This window comes from Lissotriton helveticus (assembly GCF_964261635.1).
Source record: "Lissotriton helveticus chromosome 1_1 unlocalized genomic scaffold, aLisHel1.1 SUPER_1_unloc_25, whole genome shotgun sequence".
In the NCBI taxonomy this organism is placed as follows: Eukaryota; Metazoa; Chordata; class Amphibia; order Caudata; family Salamandridae; genus Lissotriton; species Lissotriton helveticus.
The window spans coordinates 2,890,246-2,909,695 of NW_027611665.1; the positions used below are offsets into that span (position 1 = coordinate 2,890,246).

General features: G+C 47.3%; 1 protein-coding gene across 1 annotated transcript in view; it reads left to right on the forward strand.

The window, feature by feature from the left end:
- The window catches only part of LOC144805795 (uncharacterized), a 94,176-nt gene extending 77,781 nt beyond the window's left edge, over positions 1-16,395 (forward strand). The window contains exon 5 of the mRNA XM_078672278.1: positions 16,380-16,395. Coding sequence (XP_078528404.1) covers positions 16,380-16,395 — 16 coding nt within the window. The remainder of the gene's footprint in view (positions 1-16,379) is intronic.
- The last annotated feature ends 3,055 nt before the right edge of the window (positions 16,396-19,450 follow it).

Sequence of the window (19,450 nt, forward strand, 5' to 3'; positions counted from 1 at the left end):
GTCTTGACCGCAGACGCATCCCTAGTAGGATGGGGAGCCCATGTCCTACACTACACAGTACAGGGACTCTGGACTGTACAGCAAAAGAAAATGCATATCAACCTTCTGGAGTAGATGGCCATATTTCTAGCCCTAAAAGCTTTCACGACACACTTATGCAACAAAGCTGTGTTGATCCGGACGGACAACATGACAGCTATGTATTACATTCAAAAACAGGGAGGAACACACGCACCACAGCTGTCACACCTAGCTCAAGCAATGTGGAAATGGGCCATTCAGAAAAACATTTTTCTCATGGCAGAACACCTCCCAGGCAAGGACAATCAAGTTGCCGACCTGCTAAGCAGGCACAGCCTGCTTAGCAGGCAAAAGCAACCAGGCCAGACAAGAGGACTGGAAAGCCACTATGAAGCACCCAGAATTAATTTCAATAGCTAGAGATTGTAGACCTAAGTCAGCAGGATCCCCAAACCTAAACACCTTTAGGGAATGGATGACTGTACTAAAAAGTATGACCGGACTGGGAAGACGCAAGCTCAAACCCGGGAAAAAGAAGAGATCCGCCCCTTGGTTTGACCTAGAGCTCAAAAACAAACAGGGGGAACTAAGACGGGCTGAACGTAGCTGGCGGAAAAACTACCTCAGCACAGAGCGCAGCAAATATAAAACGACCAAGAAAGCGTATCACGCACTAATCAAACAGGCTAAAACAAAGTACTTCACGTCAGCCATAGCTACAGCCAATAGTAAACAGAAAGCGATCTTTAATATCGTGAAGGACTTTAGTAAACCCATTTAATGCAGGACATCCCTCCCTCACAAATGCTCTGTGATTCGATCGCAGACTTTTTTGAAGGTAAGGTTAGGGGTCTGACGAAAGACTTTGAGGCTCCCATTTTCGATCCAATATATGAGGATGAAAACACAAGGCAGGAAGTCACCCAGCTTACAGCTTTTCGTACAATCAGCCTAGAGGAGACAAAACGTGCCATTTTTGCAACCAAGTCAGGATCACCATTTGATCCATGTCCTATAGGACTCCTACATCTCACTGCTGATATTGTTAACTCAGACATAAATGCTATTGTTAACAACTCACTGTCTACTGCCTACGTCCCCCCAGAGTGGAAACTGGCAGCAGTAAAACCTCTACAAAAAAAACAACTCCCCGACCCCACCACACTCTCTAATCTACGTCCGATCTCATTACTTCCAGCATTGTGTAAAATAGCTGAGTCAATAGTGAACAAACAGCTGACACCCTTCCTGGAAGAGAATGAGGTATGGCATCCCAACCAAGCTGGCTTTAGGACTCAACACTCCACCGAATCGGCCCTCCTGTTCACTACTGAAACTATCCGCTCAGCTCTAGATCAAGGCAAGAAGGCCGTCCTGATACTATTAGACATGTCGGCGGCCTTCGACACGGTCTCACATGCTATCCTAATAGACCGGCTAATAACATCTGGCATTAAAGGCATTGCCTTAGAGTGGATCAAAAACTTTCTTAGTGACAGGCGACAAGTGGTGACCTTGGGGGAATTCCGTTCCAGTGAGAAGTCACTGTCAACGGGAGTACCTCAAGGTTCCAGTCTGAGTCCGACATTGTTCAATGTCTATACCACACCCCTGATACAGCTGATATCGTCCTATGGCATAGATGTAATAGCATATGCCGACGATACTCAACTGATCCTGGTTATGGACAAAGATAACCAGGTCTTGGAGGAAAAACTTAAGTGCTGCTTAACGGCCACTTTTGAGTGGATGCGGAAAAACCACTTAAAATGCAACACAGGCAAGACCGAGATCATGCCTATAGGCCCAAAAAATGAATTCATCCCCAGACTGTGGTGGCCCGAGAAAGCAGAAATACCACCCCACACTACCTCCTCGGCTCATAACCTTGGGGTAAAGTTTGACGCCGATTTATCTTTTAAACATCAGGCGTCAAAAGTGGCAGGCACTTGCTTCGGGGTAATAAAACTGCTCAGGAAGTTCTTCGACTTGCTGCCCCTCGAGGCAAGGAAAACAGTCACGATTGCATTAGTTACTTCTCGTATTGACTATTGCAACAGCCTGTATGCTGGTACTAATAAGGTGGTCACCCATAAACTCCAGATGGTACGGCATGCGGCGGCAAGGCTGGTTTTGAAATGGCCAAGAAAATCCTCAGCAACCAAAGCCCTCAATGTACTACACTGGCTGCCTATAACTAAAAGAGTCCTCCACAAAGTATTGACAATCACCTTTCGTGCTGTACATAATTTAGGCCCCATATACCTAAGGAAAAAATTTGTAAAATACTGCCCAACTCGCACACTACGGTCCTCAAATGCCAATCTTTTGACCATTCCAGGGTTCAGACTCAAGACCCGCGGGGGCAAATCCCTAGCGGTATTGGGTGCCAAAGCATGAAATGCCCTACCCCCACCATTAAGAGCACTGGACAAGGAATCTGATTTCCACAAACAACTGAAAACCTGGATTTACAATCTTCCAGACTCAACTGCCAGAGCACTAGTGTGACTCCGGTCTTGGTCTCCCTAAGCAGTAAGGCAACCTTTACATCTGGTTGTCCTTTTATTGGCGCCGAGATGCTCTTTGGAGCAATTGTTAGCGCGGTATAAATGAGCCTTACATCTACATCTACAGCCAACAGATGCACGAATGGGAAATTCACCCCAAAGTGCTCCAACCATTCTTCCGGAAGTGGGGACACCCGGAGATAGACCTGTTTGCCACAAGCGAAAACGCAAAATGCCAGTACTTTGCCGCCAGGTTCCAACATCCGCAGTCGCAGGGCAATGCGATATGGATGAACTGGTCAGGCAAATTTGCGTATGCTTTCCCCCCAGCTCCATTAATACCGCTAGTGGCACGCAAAATGCGCCAACATTCTCTGATGCTAATCCTAGTTGCTCCCACGTGGGCGAGGCAACCATGGTACACAACGTTCCTAGAACTGTCAGTGGTGCCTCATCAAAGACTGCGACTCACACCCAGTCTTCTCACTCAGAACCATGGAGAAATCCAACACCCAGATCCGCCACAGCTGAACCTGGCGATCTGGCTCCTGAAATCCTAGAGTTTGGATACCTTAACTTGCCTATCGATTGCATGAATATTATCAAAGAGGCAAGAAAACCCACTACCAGAGCATGTTATGCAGCAAAGTGGAAACGTTTCGTCATTTACTGTAATAACAATGACATTAACCCACTTGATGCTTCCACTCAAAACATCATTCGCTACCTATTGCACCTACAACGTTGCAATTTAGCCTATTCATCCATCAGGATACATCTAGCTGCGTTAGCAGCATATCTGCAAAACAGCCAACACTTTTCACTATTTAGGGTGCCAGCAATTAAAGCGTTTATGGAAGGACTTAAACGCGTAATTCCTCCAAGGCACCCTACTTCACCAGTCTGGAATCTAAACGTTGTTTTAACCAGACTAATGGGACCACTTTTTGAACCACTACACTCATGCGAAATACAATTTCTTACTTGGAAGGTGGCTTTCCTCATTGCCATTACTTCGCTTCGAAGAGTTAGCGAGCTGCAAGCCCTAACTATTCAAGAGCCATTCATTCAAGTACATGCAAATAGAGTAGTTCTTAGAACAAACCCTAAATTCATGCCAAAGGTGGTATCCCATTTCCATATAAATCAAACTATAGAGCTGCCAGTGTTCTTTCAGAACCCACAGACAGTAGCAGAGAGGGCCTTGCATACCCTAGATGTCAAGAGAGCTCTGCTATATTACATAGACAGAACTAAGACATTTCGGAAAACAAAACAATTGTTTGTTGCCTTCTCACCACAACACAAGGGTAATCCTATTTCAAAATCAGGTATAGCCAGATGGATAGTTAAGTGCATCCAGATATGTTATTTAAAAGCAAAACGCACCTTAACAGTCCCCCCTAGGGCATATTCCACATGCAAGCTAGGGGCATCCATGGCTTTCCTGGGAAACATTCCTATACACGAGATTTGTAGAGCAGCCACATGGTCAACCACACATACATTTACAAAACACTATTGTGTAGATGTACATTCCAAACAGCAAGCTGCTGTAGGTCAGGCTGTTCTCAAAACTCTTTTCCAGACTGCTGTAGCTGACATAGGTAGCCACCGCTAAGGGAGATACTGCTATACATTCTATGCACAGATATGAATTCAGCAGCCCACATGCCTCGAACGGAATATGCTACTTACCAGTATGGATCTGTTCTTGGCATGTAGTGCTGCTGACATTCATATCGCCCACCCACCTCCCCGGTGCCTGTCGCAGCTGTAGCATTCACTCTTTGCATGGACATCTCTTACTGTACTATACTCCATCTCTGCCACAATGACGAAAAACAATCTGGGGATGGAGAGGATGCCCATGCGCACTGTAGTCTGATGGGGGGAGCCACCTATCTCGTGATACTTTGAAGACTCTTCCAGGACAACAATGTGCAATCATCCGGACCCAACACTAGGCGGCGATCTATGCACAGATATGAATGTCAGCAGCCCTACATGCCAAGAACAGATGCATACTGGTAAGTAGCATATTCCTTGCTACCTTCTACACCTACAAAGGTCGAATTTGGCTTATTCTTCCATACACCTGCATCTACCAGCAATTGCAGCCTATTTACAAAATAGACAGCATCTATCTCTCTTTAGAGTACCTGCAATAAAAGCATTTATGGAAGGATTAAAACGAATAATCCCACCTAGGTTACCATCTGCACCAGTATGGAACCTAAACGTGGTCCTTACAAGACTTATGGGTCCCCCTTTTGAGCCTTTACACAAGTGTGAACTGTAAACCCTAACATGGAAAACTGCCTTCCTTGTTGCCATCACCTCTCTCAGAAGAGTTAGTGAAATGCAAGCATTCACAATAGAAGAACCATTTTTTCAAATACACCCTAACAAAGTGGTTCTAAGACCCAATCCAAAATTCTTGCCAAAAGTTATTACTCCTTTTCACCTTAACCAATCAGTAGAGTTACCAGTGTTTTTTCAAAAACCGGACTCTGTTGCAGAAAGGGCTTTACACACCTTAGATGTTAGAAGAGCTCTACTATACTACACAGCCAGGACTAAATCCATCAGAAAGACAAAACAACTATTTGTATCTTTCTCTCCCCCACACAAAGGCAATCCCATCTCTAAAGGAGGAATTTCCAGATGGATTGTAAAGTGTATTCAAATATGCTATCAAAAAGCTAAACGTACCCTAACGGTTCCTCCTTGAGCGCACTCCACTCGCAAACTAGGAGCCTCTTTGGCTTTCTTAGGAAACATACCACTAGAGGACATAGGCAAGGCAGCAACTAGTCTACAATACACACCTTTACTAAACACTATTGTGTTGATGTGCAAGCTGCAGTAGGCCAAGCTGTCCTTAAAACACTATTTCAGTATGCTGCAACGGATACAAGCGACCACCGCTAGGGGAGACACTGCTGCACAATCGTTGCTAAGTGTACAATCTGCAGTTCATATACCTCGAACGGAATATGCTACTTACCAGTATGCCTCTGTTCTTGGCATGTAGAGCTGCAGAGTTGTACACGCCCTCCCACCTCCCCGGGACTTGTATCCGTTCCAGTACTCATCTTACTTAGATGCACACGCATGGACATCCTTTTCTCTTTACTTCTACTAACTCCATCATTTCCCATCATTGCGAAAAACAATCTGAGGATGGAATCGATGACCATGCGCAGTATTGTCTAAGTGAGGAGTCACCGATCTCGGGACTACAAAGACTTCTTCCAAGAAGACAACAACCTGCAATCATCCAAGCCCAACACCAGGTGGCGATCTATTGCTAAGTGTACAACTCTGCAGCTCTACATGCCAAGAACAGATGCATACTGGTAAGTTGCATATTCCTTCCCGTGGGACACAGCTCAGTCCTAAGAGAGTAGAGTGGGACACAGCTCTCTCCGAAGACAGTAAAGTGGGACACAGCTCTGTCCGCAGAGAGAAGAGTGGTACACAGCTCTCTCCACAGACAGTAGAGTGGGACACAGCTCTGTCAGCAGAGAGTAGACTGGGATGCAGCTCTGTCCGCAGAGATTAGAGTGGCTGCTCTATCCGCAGAGAGTAGAGTTGTACACAGCTCTGTCCACAGACAGTGTAGTGGGATGCAGCTCCGTCGGCAGAGAGTAGAGTGGGACATAGCTCTGTACGCAGAGAGTAGAGCGGGATGCAGCTCTGTCTGTAGAGAGTAGAGTGGGATGCAGCTCTATCTGCAGAAAGTAGAGTGGTACACAGCTCGGTCCGCAGAGAGTAGAGTGGGACACAGCTCCGTCGGCAGAGAGTAGAGTGGGACATGGCTCTGTCCACAGACAGTAGAGTGGGACACAGCTCTGTCCACAGACAGTAGAGTGGAGTGCAGCTCTGTCAACAGAGAGTAGAATGGGATACAGCTCTGTCCACAGAGAGTAGAGTGGTACGCAGCTCTGTCCGCAGAGAGTAGATTGGGATGCAGCTCTGTCCGCAGAGAGTAGAGCGGCACCTAACTCTACATTGTGGGCATTTTGCACTACAAGTCACTTCTGTGCATCTCGTCAGCTTCTGAGAGTGATTCAGCGAAAAACCTAGCATCAAATTCCAGTGTTAATCATCACCGGAGACTGAACTTACCTTTGCCCCCTCAAGCATTTCTAGTGAGTTCAGGTACTATTTTGTGTGTACCTTAAACACTGATTCAGTGGATCTGCATTTTTTTGTATTCATTTACCTTTTTGTTTGGTTTAGAGTACATGACTAACAGTATCTGTTATTTCCTTTAGGACAGTTGTTTTTGCTAATTATTAATCCTTAAATCAGAGACCTTTTGATTTTGCTTCTGAATAGTTATTAAATATTCTTGTTTTTCTAACCTTGGTTTTCATCTTAAAGTTCCTTGTCTCTTTTTACTACACTGTATTGAAATGTGTGACTTCCACTGTGTTGCTTTACCTTTGAGTGTGCCTTAGACTGTACTACTCAAGCCACGTTACCAAAAGTGAGTTACGGGCACTTTAGTAGATGACACTTTTACCTTTGCTGACAGAAGTATGAGAGAAGCAAAGCAGGCGGACTCCAGGAAGCAGACCACCGAGCTGAAAAGGTTATGGTCTTGGGTGGATTCTGCACCAACTGTAGATGCAAAAAGTAAAAACCATGAGGAGTATTGTTGGCAGCTGTGTCCCCAGAATTTGAGACTGCCACCCTCTCTCAAACAGTTAAAAGATTTAAAGATGCACCCTTCAGACAATCAGGTCTCAAAAACTAAGACTGCCTGCTCCTGTCATACAAAACTCACACTGTTACCTGAATCACTTTACCCTGTTATGTGTACAAGCGTTTTACGTACATAACTTGTGCTGTGCGTTGTGAACAGGCTGTCACCCCCGTTTGTATGTAAATGAGCTTCAATGACTAAACACCCCAGGCTCCCATCTCTTCCAGCGCAGATGATAATGTGATCACTGTAAGGTAATCACAAACAAAGGCTATATTGAGAAATAATCGACTTCCAGGTCACACAGCGGTGAATATGTGGTTCTTTATTTTTTTTTTTTATGTACTTTAATTTGCAGCAATTCTCCAGGTTACTTTTTCTCAGTATATCGCTCTTTGCTCTCTATCAGTTAAACGTGCGGTTTGATGTAGGATTTGTTGTTCCTAGACCATGTCCCAATCCCTTTGTCCTCGATTTGTCGGCATGTGTTTTGTCCACACACTGGTCTAGGATGGGCCTTCTCAAGGTAGAAGGCGCTGTAATAGGAATAATAAATCAGACATATATGAAATTGTATGTAAACAAATATGTGCCTTTCAGTTATCAGGCACCACTAGACTCACAACTACACATGTAATTGAGCACCAGACTAAAGTGACTCCTCCCTATATAAATATGTGCCATCAGTAATCGGGCTGATGGTTCCGCTGATGCGCACAGCAAATTAAGTTTCTGGGATTACGCGCATTGGCCTCAATTTTAATTGCTGAAGTTTCACTGATACGCACATCTTATAAGGTTTGTGGATATTACGCACTGTAAGTAGATCACTGAAGTTCACCCTTAAGTAGTAACTAGGGCTAAACATAGTATGTACATCATGCAAAATGTCACTGCCCCTCCCTTCTTTTTAAAGAAAAACAGTGGTTCTGTCGGGGATATCAACTGATGTGTGATCGGTACTTAATCCTTTGAAAATAATATGCTTTTAGTCATATAATGAAGTAACACACCAAGAGAAGAAACAATTTCTGTCAAAACAACTAAGTTCCTTTACTTGGTATTTTATGTATATACAAATCAATAAGCGGCTGTCAAAAACGAAAAAAGGGACACATACGGTGAATAAGCCAATGGCTGTGTGGTACAGGTAGTGACTTTTTCTGATATTGTGACAGAGGGGCTGTTGTGTGTTAAATATGTTTTTTAAGCCACCCCTGTACAGCACTCTGGGCCCGATTCACAGAACTAACTTAAAACAAAATCCTAAACTTACTTCTTTTGGTATTCACAGAACACATTTAGTAGTAGTAAAGTTAGGATTTTGTTTTAAGTTTGACTTAAGACCAAAAGTAGTACGTTTAGGATTTTAAGTCAAACTTAAAACAAAATCCTAAGTAAATCTATACGCGTTACCGCGCTGAACATCACGGATGCTTTATGCACGTATAAACTTTTCCCGCTAATCGTCAAGGCACCAAATCTTTTTCTGAACTCGATAATGCAATGCGTAACCGCCCATCCAACACCATTTGTTTAATTAGTTATTTCGGATTGAACCTCAACTCGACACGGTAATATTCTAACAGCATGCTTTTACACCTTTTTTCGTGCACAGGCCTTTATAAGATTACCTTCACGTTGAAAGATAACATGTTTACCAACACATCACGATCACCCCACCAAGTAAGACAATAGAGCGAACAGTTTTGTTTTGTTTTATTTTGATCAACGGCCCGAAATGCATTGGAGCTAAGGATTTAATTGTTGATGTGGAAACAGGAGTTTGACGATTTAATCGTAGATGTTGAAAATTCAAAACTGTACTCATCACGTTAAGTATGTGGATAAACCTACTCTAATGCCCATAATGGATTAAAATCACACTTGAACTTGATACAAGCGGCAAAGATTGTTTCTTTAAACTTTACAAGGAGGTAAACACCCCACCCTTTATGTGTGCCCTAAAGGGATGCCATCAATTGTCAGTTGAGAGCACATTTTTTCATGCTGATCATTGCCACATAAGTGGAGTGATGTAGGTGATGTCTATCTACCACATTTGTCAAATTGATAGAAGTATTGTGTTCATTCATAGAAAATCGGAGTAGGTAATAAATTTAAGCCTAGGTCTTGAAATACTTATATATAATTCATGGTCACAGAGGTATTTTTTCACGTACACTGTCTTTAGTAAAGTAAGACACTGGCACCCACTGTACTTGAGGGGCACCAGCAAGGCTCCGCACTTTAGCTCCAATGTTGCAGTGGCCTGCAACTGCGGCGCCGCTGTGAACCCAAAGTCAGAATTGGCACAACCTGGAAGGGACTCTCGGGGGACTCTTAGGGACAAAATGCCCCCACAACGTTGGAGCGGTCCGCTGCCCTCCGGGACCGGACCGCTCAATAAGCATAGGGAGAACGGGCACAACTGTGCCTGTGAGCCCCACTCGGGGGACTCAAGTTTAAGCCACAAAAAATGTCTCCCAACATTGGAGCGCTCCACTGTCCTGCAGGACTGTTCAAGGAGAACAGGAACCGGACATGGGGGACGTCCCACTCATCTGGGACTCCCTCGCGGTCTCCTCTCTTCCTAGTGTCGGCTTGCGCGGGGCTGACATGCAGCGGGGGCAGGCACCAACAATGTGCCTCGTGCCCCCTCTGTGTTACTTCCAGATGGCTGCGGCTTCTCCGTGGAGCCTCCGAGGCTCCATACCTTCCCTGCAGCACGTCCCAGTGTGGGGGTAGGCTCCCACCTGGGTTTTCTGGGTTCCACTGGTGTTTTGACTGGCTCTTCTCTTCCGGGCTGCTCCCAAGCCCAGCCCACAGTCAAGGCTTGCAGAGTTCAGCTTCCGGGTCACCGCGGGCAGCACGGCCTCCCTCAGGGTTCAGTGGCTCCTTCTGGCAGCAGTACGGGGTAGGCTCCCGTTATTTCCACATAAAGTCCCTGGTGGGGTGGGCACCCGCTATGGGTATTTAAAACTGCAAATATGCGGGTGGGCACCCGCTTCCAAGGTATTGATGCGGGCTAGGCTCCCACTCAGATTTCACAGTGCACAGATGCAGGGTGGGCACCTGCTGGATAAACGGCACTTGCGGGGGAATCCCTACATCGGGACTCCCTCGGTAGAGGAGGCAGCTCAGGGCTGCAGAGCCCACATGCTCCTAGGACAAGAAAAGCGCTCTGTACCAAAAATGAAGCGCTTTCAAGGTGCTAGGATTGACAGTCCTCCAAAGTCCAGGGAAAAGTTCTTTAAGAGGGAGGGGGCAAGGGCTGGGCCCAGGCAAGCAAGCTTACAGGGCCCTCCAGCAGGGAGGCAGTCCCTAGTTGGGGTTCCTCCTGGAGCCCAGCAGCAGGCCCCCCTCAAATTAGAACAGCACAACCACTTTTCATGGGGTCACAGCCCCTTCATTTATACCACTTTTCCCTTTGTCATACAGCACAGGGCTGGGGGGAAAACCACATGCAACTGGTTTGGGGGGAGCTTTGGAGTACTTTGTCGTGCTCAGCTCCTCTCTCCTGTGTCAGGTGGGGGCTAGGTGCTCAGAGCCAGCATTGTGGAGGGAAGGCACAGCCCTATTCAGGTCCCAGGTGCAACTCCACCCTCCCATCTACATGCAGATCTCCCTATTCACCACTGGGCAGACCCATCCTGGCTCCTGGAGCCAAGCACACTATCCAGCCCCTGTCAATCACAAGCCAGACATGCAATTCACAGCAGGCAGGGAGACACACAGCACACAGAAAGGCCAACTTCTAAAAGTGGCACTTCTCCACCAGTCACAATAAATCTGCGCACACCATTGCACAGCATTTATTCTCACGCGTTCGCGCATACCAAACTCGCCCCTGCACTGTTCTCATACCAGGAATTACCATGGACACACATATCCCCCATGCATTCCTATGGGAGGGCAGGCCAAGCTCACCACACGCACTCAGAGTGCGCACGCACTTTACACTGGGCCACAGTGCTAAAGTGAGCAGAGGCCAAAAACTACTAATATTAGGTCACATACAAGGCAAAAAGTTTGCCAAAAGGGCCAAGTCCAACTTCTGGAGATTGAGGGGGGCGGGACCCACTCCACCCCCTGCTGAGCCTCCACCTTTCTGTCCGGTGATTGAGAGGGGCAAGACTCACGCCTCACCCTCCAGAGCCTCAACCTTAATTTCTGGAGCTCTCAAGAGGTAGGACATGTTTCTCAATCTCCAGAGCCTCCACCTTCATATTTGGAGATTGAGAGGGGCAGCACCCACAACTCACCCTGCAGAGCCTCCACCTTCATGTCTGGAGTTTGAGAGGAGCGTCACCCACAACTCACCCTGCAGAGCCTCCTCCTTCATGTCTGGAGATTGAGAGGGGCAGCACCCACAACTCACCCTGCAGAGCCTCCACATTCATGTCTGGATATTGAGAGGGGCATGACCCATGCTAGCCCTTCAGAGCCTCCACCTTCATGTCTGAAGATTGAGAGGAGCGGACCTCACCCTCCAGAGCCTCAACCTTAATTTCTGGAGCTCTCAAGAGGTAGGACATGTTTCTCAATCTCCAGAGCCTCCACCTTCATATTTGGAGATTGAGAGGGGCAGCACCCACAACTCACCCTGCAGAGCCTCCACCTTCATGTCTGGAGTTTGAGAGGAGCGGCACCCACAACTCACCCTGCAGAGCCTCCACCTTCATGTCTGGAGATTGAGAGGAGCGGCACCCACAACTCACCCTGCAGAGCCTCCACCTTCATGTCTGGAGTTTGAGAGGAGCGGCACCCACAACTCACCCTGCAGAGCCTCCACCTTCATGTCTGGAGTTTGAGAGGAGCGGCACCCACAACTCACCCTGCAGAGCCTCCACCTTCATGTCTGGAGATTGAGAGGAGCAGCACCCACAACTCACCCTGCAGAGCCTCCACCTTCATGTCTGGAGTTTTGAGAGGAGCGGCACCCACAACTCACCCTGCAGAGCCTCCACCTTCATGTCTGGAGTTTGAGAGGAGCGGCACCCACAACTCACCCTGCAGAGCCTCCACCTTCATGTCTGGAGATTGAGAGGAGCAGCACCCACAACTCACCCTGCAGAGCCTCCACCTTCATGTCTGGAGTTTGAGAGGAGCGTCACCCACAACTCACCCTGCAGAGCCTCCACCTTCATGTCTGGAGATTGAGAGTAGCGGCACCCACAACTCACCCTGCAGAGCCTCCACCTTCATGTCTGGAGATTGAGAGGAGCGGCACCCACAACTCGCCTTGCAGAGCCTCCACCTTCATTTCTAGAGATTGAGAGAGTCATCAGAGCTCCTTCCAGCTGCCAACGGAGGTGATCAATGGAATTTTATCAGCTTGTTGCCCCTCCACCTAGTCAGCCTATTCTGGAAGATAAAAAACATACATCGTCTGGAGTGTTGATCATTACGTGGACCCTTCGAAGGCTCTCCTTTCAGAAAGTTTCCATTGTGCTCTGTCGCTACTCCTGCTGAGTTCAGCATTAGATGAAGGATACATTGCTGCCCTATCCAGCATGCCTCATACAATCTCCATTCATATCCTGATTTTTGAAGGGACTGGCACATATCTTTGCACCTATTCCCTTTCTCATGCGTCAATAGTCTTTGTTGGACTTGGCCCTTTTTGCAGGGTCATCCCTTAACTTTTTGCCTTTCTCCTAGCCTTTTTTCTGACATGGTGTTGGTGGTTTTAGGACTCTGGGCACTTTAGCACTGCTGTCCAGTGCAAAGTGCATGTGCTCTCTGTGTTAAATATGGTAAAATTGGTCTACACCTATTTGGCCTATTTAATTTACCTGTCAGTCCCTTGTAAAGTGGTATCTCATATACCCAGGGCTGGTACATTAAATGCTACTGGTGGGCTTGCAGCGCTGATTGCGCCACCCACCAAAGTAGCCTTTCAAACCTATCTCAGGCCTCTGCCGTTGCAGGGCCTGTGCGCGCAGTGTTACTGCCGCTGTGACGTGGCACCTAAAGTGTGTGCCATGTCTGTGACACCCCTTTTACTACATGTCAGTCACCTACAGGTAGGCCCTAGCTAGCCCTATGGGCAGGGTGCATTGTAGGTAAAAGGTAGGACATGTACCTTAAGTGTGTGACATGTCCTGGTAGTGACAAACAGCCATTTTGGTTTCTCACTACTGTGAGGTTGCCCTCCCATAAAAATGCATGGAGATTCCCTGATAAGTGTTTAAGTGGTAATTCCTGATATGAGAGGAGCAGCGTGGTAAAGTTTGGTAAATTTGGAATAGGGATAACAAATGCTACGAAATGGTGTGGCCTGATTTATTATAACTATTTTAGAAATGCCACTTTTAGAAGTTGCCATTTCTGGCTGCTATGTGTCTGCTTGCCTGATATGAATTGCATGTCTGGCTTTTGAATGACAGGGGCTGGAAGGTGTGTGTGGATCCAAGAGGGGCAGGGTGAGTCAGCGCTGGACTGAATAGTACATCGGCATTTGGAGTAATGGGAGGAGTAGTCCCCTGACCCTGAATAGGATTTTGCCTGCCTTAGTTAATGGTGGCTTGGCCCCCCGTTGGTGTGTCTGATGACCGAGCCCCCATCTCCCAAAGAAGGGTGTGAGCACTGTAAACAGAGTGCTCCAGAACCAGTTCTGGCTGGTCCCCCAAGCCCTGTGCTTTGCAGACAAAGAGATGTGTAGTATAAATATAGGGGCTGTGACCCCATGAAAAGTTGTGCTTTTTGTGCTTCTTTGGGACCTGTTGCTGCTGGGCCCCAGGTGGAACCGCCACAAGGGACTGCCTCCCTGCTGGAGGGCCCTGTGTGCTGGCCTGAATGGGCACAGCTTTGTCCCTTAAGGAAATCTTTGTGTGGGCTTAAGCGCCTTGTGAGCGCTGTGACGATCTCCTTCATTCTCCCAGAATAGGAGAACCTTTGGTTGCAGGCAGCGCTGGGCTGCCAGCAGGAAGAGAGCAGGAGTGCACCCTGCGTTTGTGCGTGTCTTGAGGCGGGAGCCCACCCCGCCTTTATGCTGTTTACGGGAGCCTACCCTATTGATTTATGCTTACAAACCATGAGCCCACCCTGCGTCAGTGCCATTAGAGCTGGGGCACACCTCACAATTACCTTTATTTACTGCGGGAGCCCACCCCAGTTTTCAAGGGAAGAGCGGGTGACCACCCCACAATGGCTTTATCTGAAGCGGGTGCCCACCCTGCACTTTGCCGAGAGAAGACCAGAACCGCCATGGCCCGGAAGCCAAGCAACTTGCCTGGTTGGGGCGGTGTCTTCCAGAGACATCGGCGGCGGCGTCAGAGCAGAGACGGAGCCTCCAAGCCTGCGCCAGTGAGAGGAGACCGGGAGAAGAGGCCCCGATATCTGGGCCGATCCCTGCACACTGCCGGTGCCCGTCCCCAACCCAAGCGAAGTCCAGATAGAGAGCCCGGTGAGTGGGGCCGAGTTGAGAGTCCAGAGGGGGGTGTGTGTCGGGGCACATTATCAGTGCCCTCCCCCTGTGGTCGTTCCTAAGGTACTGTGGTACCCATGCCTCTATTTACCACAGCTGCACCGCCGTTGCGGGCAGCTGCACCAAGGGGGGCACTTTTTCGCGGAGTGGTGCTCATGAGGCACGGAGAGTGCCAGTGCTTATTTCTCTCTTGATTAAGGTAAGAAGTGACTACAATGGATTTTGTTCATTGACTAAGTACCTATAATTCAACACATGTCAATCAAAGGTTTTTAAGCAATTAAACCTATTTGTATCTCTAGGATAACTAGTACATTTTAAAGTAGTTCAAAATGACATTCAATGAGGATCCAAAAGAGAGAAGAAGAGAGTAAGCACACAGCAAACTCGTGGGGTTAAAAAAGAAGCAATCTTCAAGTGAAAGTCATGAATAGCTGTACATGTACAGATTGCTTCTTTTTTAACCCCATGATTCAGATCTATTGATTTGCTCAAAATACAAGACTTTTCAGATATACATAGTTTGCTGTGTGCTCAATGAACAAAATCCCTTGTAGTCACTTCTTACCTTAATCATCCCCAAATCTATAGATACTATTTCTCTCTATTGTTTCTGAGTCCCAGTGGGGGCTTAGAAGGCACAGTGGTGGCAAGCTTAATTCCCCAGCTGCCCTGCGAGAGCGCAGGCAGCTGCAACCTGGGGCATATTTGTTTTGCCAAGTCCTACTGGGGACCCAGGAGGCACAGTAGTGCCAGCACCATCATTTCTCTGGGGGCATTTTGGAGACAGGAGTGAGATACATTCCTGCCACACCCCAAAGCAATTGCACACTTTGATTTTGCTGCCTTTGCAGCTAAACCTTAACATTCTGTACAGAGGGCATATTGAGCCCCCCCGTGAAAGGCCAGTTGACCTGGTGGTAATTTTTAGAGTGTTATGGCCCATGATTAGGGCATACTGTGTTTATGCTTATGAGGTTGGCGCATAATGTGTTTTACGCCGAATGTGATGCTTATTGTCAAGATCCGCATCGTCGGTGGCGTGGAGCCATCGGTAAACACGGGCATTCAGTACCTCGAACTACATTTCCCGGCATGCTGTGCATACGTCACGTAACGACGTGATGCGCGCGCATACCGGGAAATAAAGGGATGCAGAGAACGGCGAGAGAACGCCGATAATTCCGTTTGGATCAGAAAGAAGCCGTGGTAGGATCTTTGACTTGTTTTGCCCCAAGTCCTACGAACCTGTGAGTACAGAGTTGTATTGGGTGTGCGAGGCGTTGGTAGTTTCGATCCCAACGGCGCACCCCACTTGCTGGTCTGCATTGGAGTTCCTCTCGGCTGAGAGGGACTCGGTTAACAGACATCTTGTTGTGAATAACCAAGGGTTATTTGGGCCGTTTTGCGGTCACCTGAATCTATCTTTGTCTTGAAGACTTATGTTGTTTACTTCCAGTGATAAACAGAGGATAAGCTTGATGCGATAGGACTCACTTTGCGGGATATTATCTCTGAGCCTCGCAGTCTATCAGAAAACTCTACACATGTACATATCGAACATTGGTGTGTTCATGTATTCTGGATGGAAGTATTCCTTGGTGTGACCATATAACACTAAGGAAAAGTACTTGTCATTATTTTCCTGTGTTCTCGTAGTTTGTGCAGGATTCATTATTCTTTCTTTTCGTTTCTTCAGGAGACAGGAGGAGTAATGGAACAGAAAAGTACCTATATTAAGAGAATATGTGCATAGCTAAGGTTGGGTACAAGTTCCTGATATCCCTTCAGAACCATTGTCTCCATTTGGATGTGGCCTGTTGTATTTTCTTTTACAGGTATAGCTTCCGTGCCTGGGGGGGGAGGTTATCTTAAGAGAGTATCTAGGAAAGTGGCGTTAAAGAGTGAGGGAGGTAGGGTGTTCTAATCCCTTGTTCTTTGTCATTACAGATCTCCCTCCCCGCTGTCCCCTTCCTTTCCCGCGGCGTTTGCATTGTCTCAGTTGTCTGTATTATTGTATTCGGACTCTGGGGCAGTTCAGAGGGTGTGGGAATTGGACTCGCAGCATTGCCCCGAGGAAGACGGAAAGCGGAGCCTGATAGAATTATCGGCCCACGAATTTTGCCTCTTCTTGGCAGTGCTGTGATTTCGCCATGACTACCATGGAGGATGTTTTGGCTGCTTTGGCCTTAGTGCAGGTGGAGCTGGCAGCTTCCAGTAGAGAGGTTGCTGCTGCAAGGGCTGAGAATGCACAATTACGAGCCAAGGTAGATAGATTACCCCCTCCCACGGTTGTACAAGATGGGGCATCAGGCAGTTTGACTCCTACTACCTCTGTGGTGGTTGAGATGCCTGCACAGATCCCTCTTGCTCCTCCTGAACGATATTATGGGGATAACAAGAAGTTACAAGTCTTCATGACACAGGTCCAGTTGCATTTCATGTGTAAACCTAAGATGTTTTTCATACACCAAGCGAGGGTGGCTTTCCTTATTTCATATCTCGGGGGGGAAGCAGCACAGTGGGCGGTTCCGATAGTTATAAGGGATGACCCACTCTTATATCATTGGGATAATTTCAAAGAAGAATTTGAAAAGACATTCGATAGGCGAGCAGAAACCTTCACTGCAGATAGGGAATTGTTAAAACTGAAGCAAGGTGATGCAGATTTAGTTACGTATTTAAATAATTTCAGGAGGTTGGTGGCCGAAACGGATTGGCCAGAACCCAAGAGATCAGCCATCTTCTACCAAGGCCTCAGTGAAGAGATGAAGGATGGGCTGGCACAAATCGACCCCCAACCCCGTACCTGCTCGGCTTGGATAGATCTTGCCCTCCGTTTGGATCATAGAATGAAAGAAAGGAAAGGGGAACATAAGAAGAAAGATAAATCTGTGATGCCCTATGAACATGCGAGCAGTGGGGAGAAGACTGGTCCACCACCTGAGCCTATGGACATCGGAGCCGTGCGAGCCTCCTTAACTGCCAGTGAAAGAGAACACAGACGTAAATTAGGATTATGTTTATACTGCGGGAAAAAAGGACACTATGTACGCGAATGCCCCGTAAAACCTAAAACCAACAGGTTTCGGGGAGGTCAAAACCTTGCAGGAATTAATGAGAAGGAGTCGGAAAACTCCAAAGCTTGAAGGCCAATGGAGGGAGGCTCTCAAGCACACATATCATCCCTTCATTCACCCCAGTTGCGGATTATGAGAGGAAACACCTCTTTCTGGACTTGACTATTTTGATTGGGGAGGTGAAGCAAGACATTCGTGCAATGGTTGATTCTGGGGCTACTGGTTGTTTCATGGATATCACCGAGGCCCGTCGATTGGGAGTGCAACTAGTCCCCAAAGAAAGTCCAGAAACAGTATACGCGGTTGATGGGAACGAATTACAAGCGGGACCCATCACATGTCATACTCAGGAGTATGAAGTTACCCATGACCACACCCATCACGAATACTTGGGATTCAACATTATCGAAGCCCCACAATATGGGATCATCTTAGGGCTTCCGTGGTTGCAAAAACATGATCCTGAGATACGTTGGACCACAAAAACTGTCCAGTTTCTTTCCCCCTATTGTTTAGAACACTGTCTTACAGGGGTTTGGAGCCCGGCTCAAGCATTGTGTTCCTTGCATACCATAGCCAGAGCTGCGGAAAAAGAGGTGTCTCTTCCACAATGTTATGCTGAGTACGAAGCCGTGTTCAGTGACAAAGAGGCTGAGGTTCTTCCGCCGCATCGAGCGTATGATTGCCGGATTGACCTCATACCTGGATCGGTAATCCCTAATGGGAGGATATATGCTCTGACCCTTCCTGAAAATGAAACATTGCGAGCCTATTTAGATAAGTATCTAGCTCTAGGATACATTAGGCCTTCCAGATCCCCTGCAGCCTCTCCGTTGTTTTTCATCCCGAAGGCCAATGGTGAAAAGAGATGTTGCATCGACTACAGAGCGTTGAATTCCATCACCGTAAAAAACCAATACCCACTACCCTTGATCCCTGTTTTACTGGAACAGGTTCGATCAGCGCACATCTACACCAAACTCGACTTGCGTGGTGCATACCATCTTGTCCGTATCAGAAGGGGCGATGAGTGGAAAACTGCCTTCAAGACGCGGTATGGGCTTTATGAATATCGGGTAATGCCCTTTGGGCTCTGCAACGCCCCAGCCGCTTTTCAATTTTTTTTGAATGAAGTGCTGCGTGAATATCTGGATCATCATGTCATAGTTTATATAGATGACATTCTCATATATTCCAATTCTACAGAGGAACACGTCACGCATGTGACAACGGTGTTGCAAGCATTGATGAAACATCACCTATTCTGCAAAATCACCAAATGTGAGTTTCATGTGACAACGGTGGAATTTCTTGGAGTAATGCTCACTCCATCCGGACAGGTGATGGCCGAGAGAAAAGTACAAGCCATTGTGGGGTGGCCTCAACCGAAGAACGTCAAGGATATTCAGAGCTTATTGGGGTTTGCCAACTTCTACCGAAGGTTTATATCAGGATTTTCTGGACTGGTTTCACCACTCACTCGGCTCACGAGGAAAAATGTTCGGTTTGTGTGGGATGAAGAAGCACAAACCGCTTTTGATAAACTCAAGACCGCTTTTTCCTCTGCACCCGTATTAACACATGCCAATCCCGACCTTCCTTTCCTTGTCGAAGCAGATGCGTCAGAAATAGCACTAGGAGCGGTGCTTTCACAGAAAGAGGTCTCTACTGGAATACTACATCCCATTGC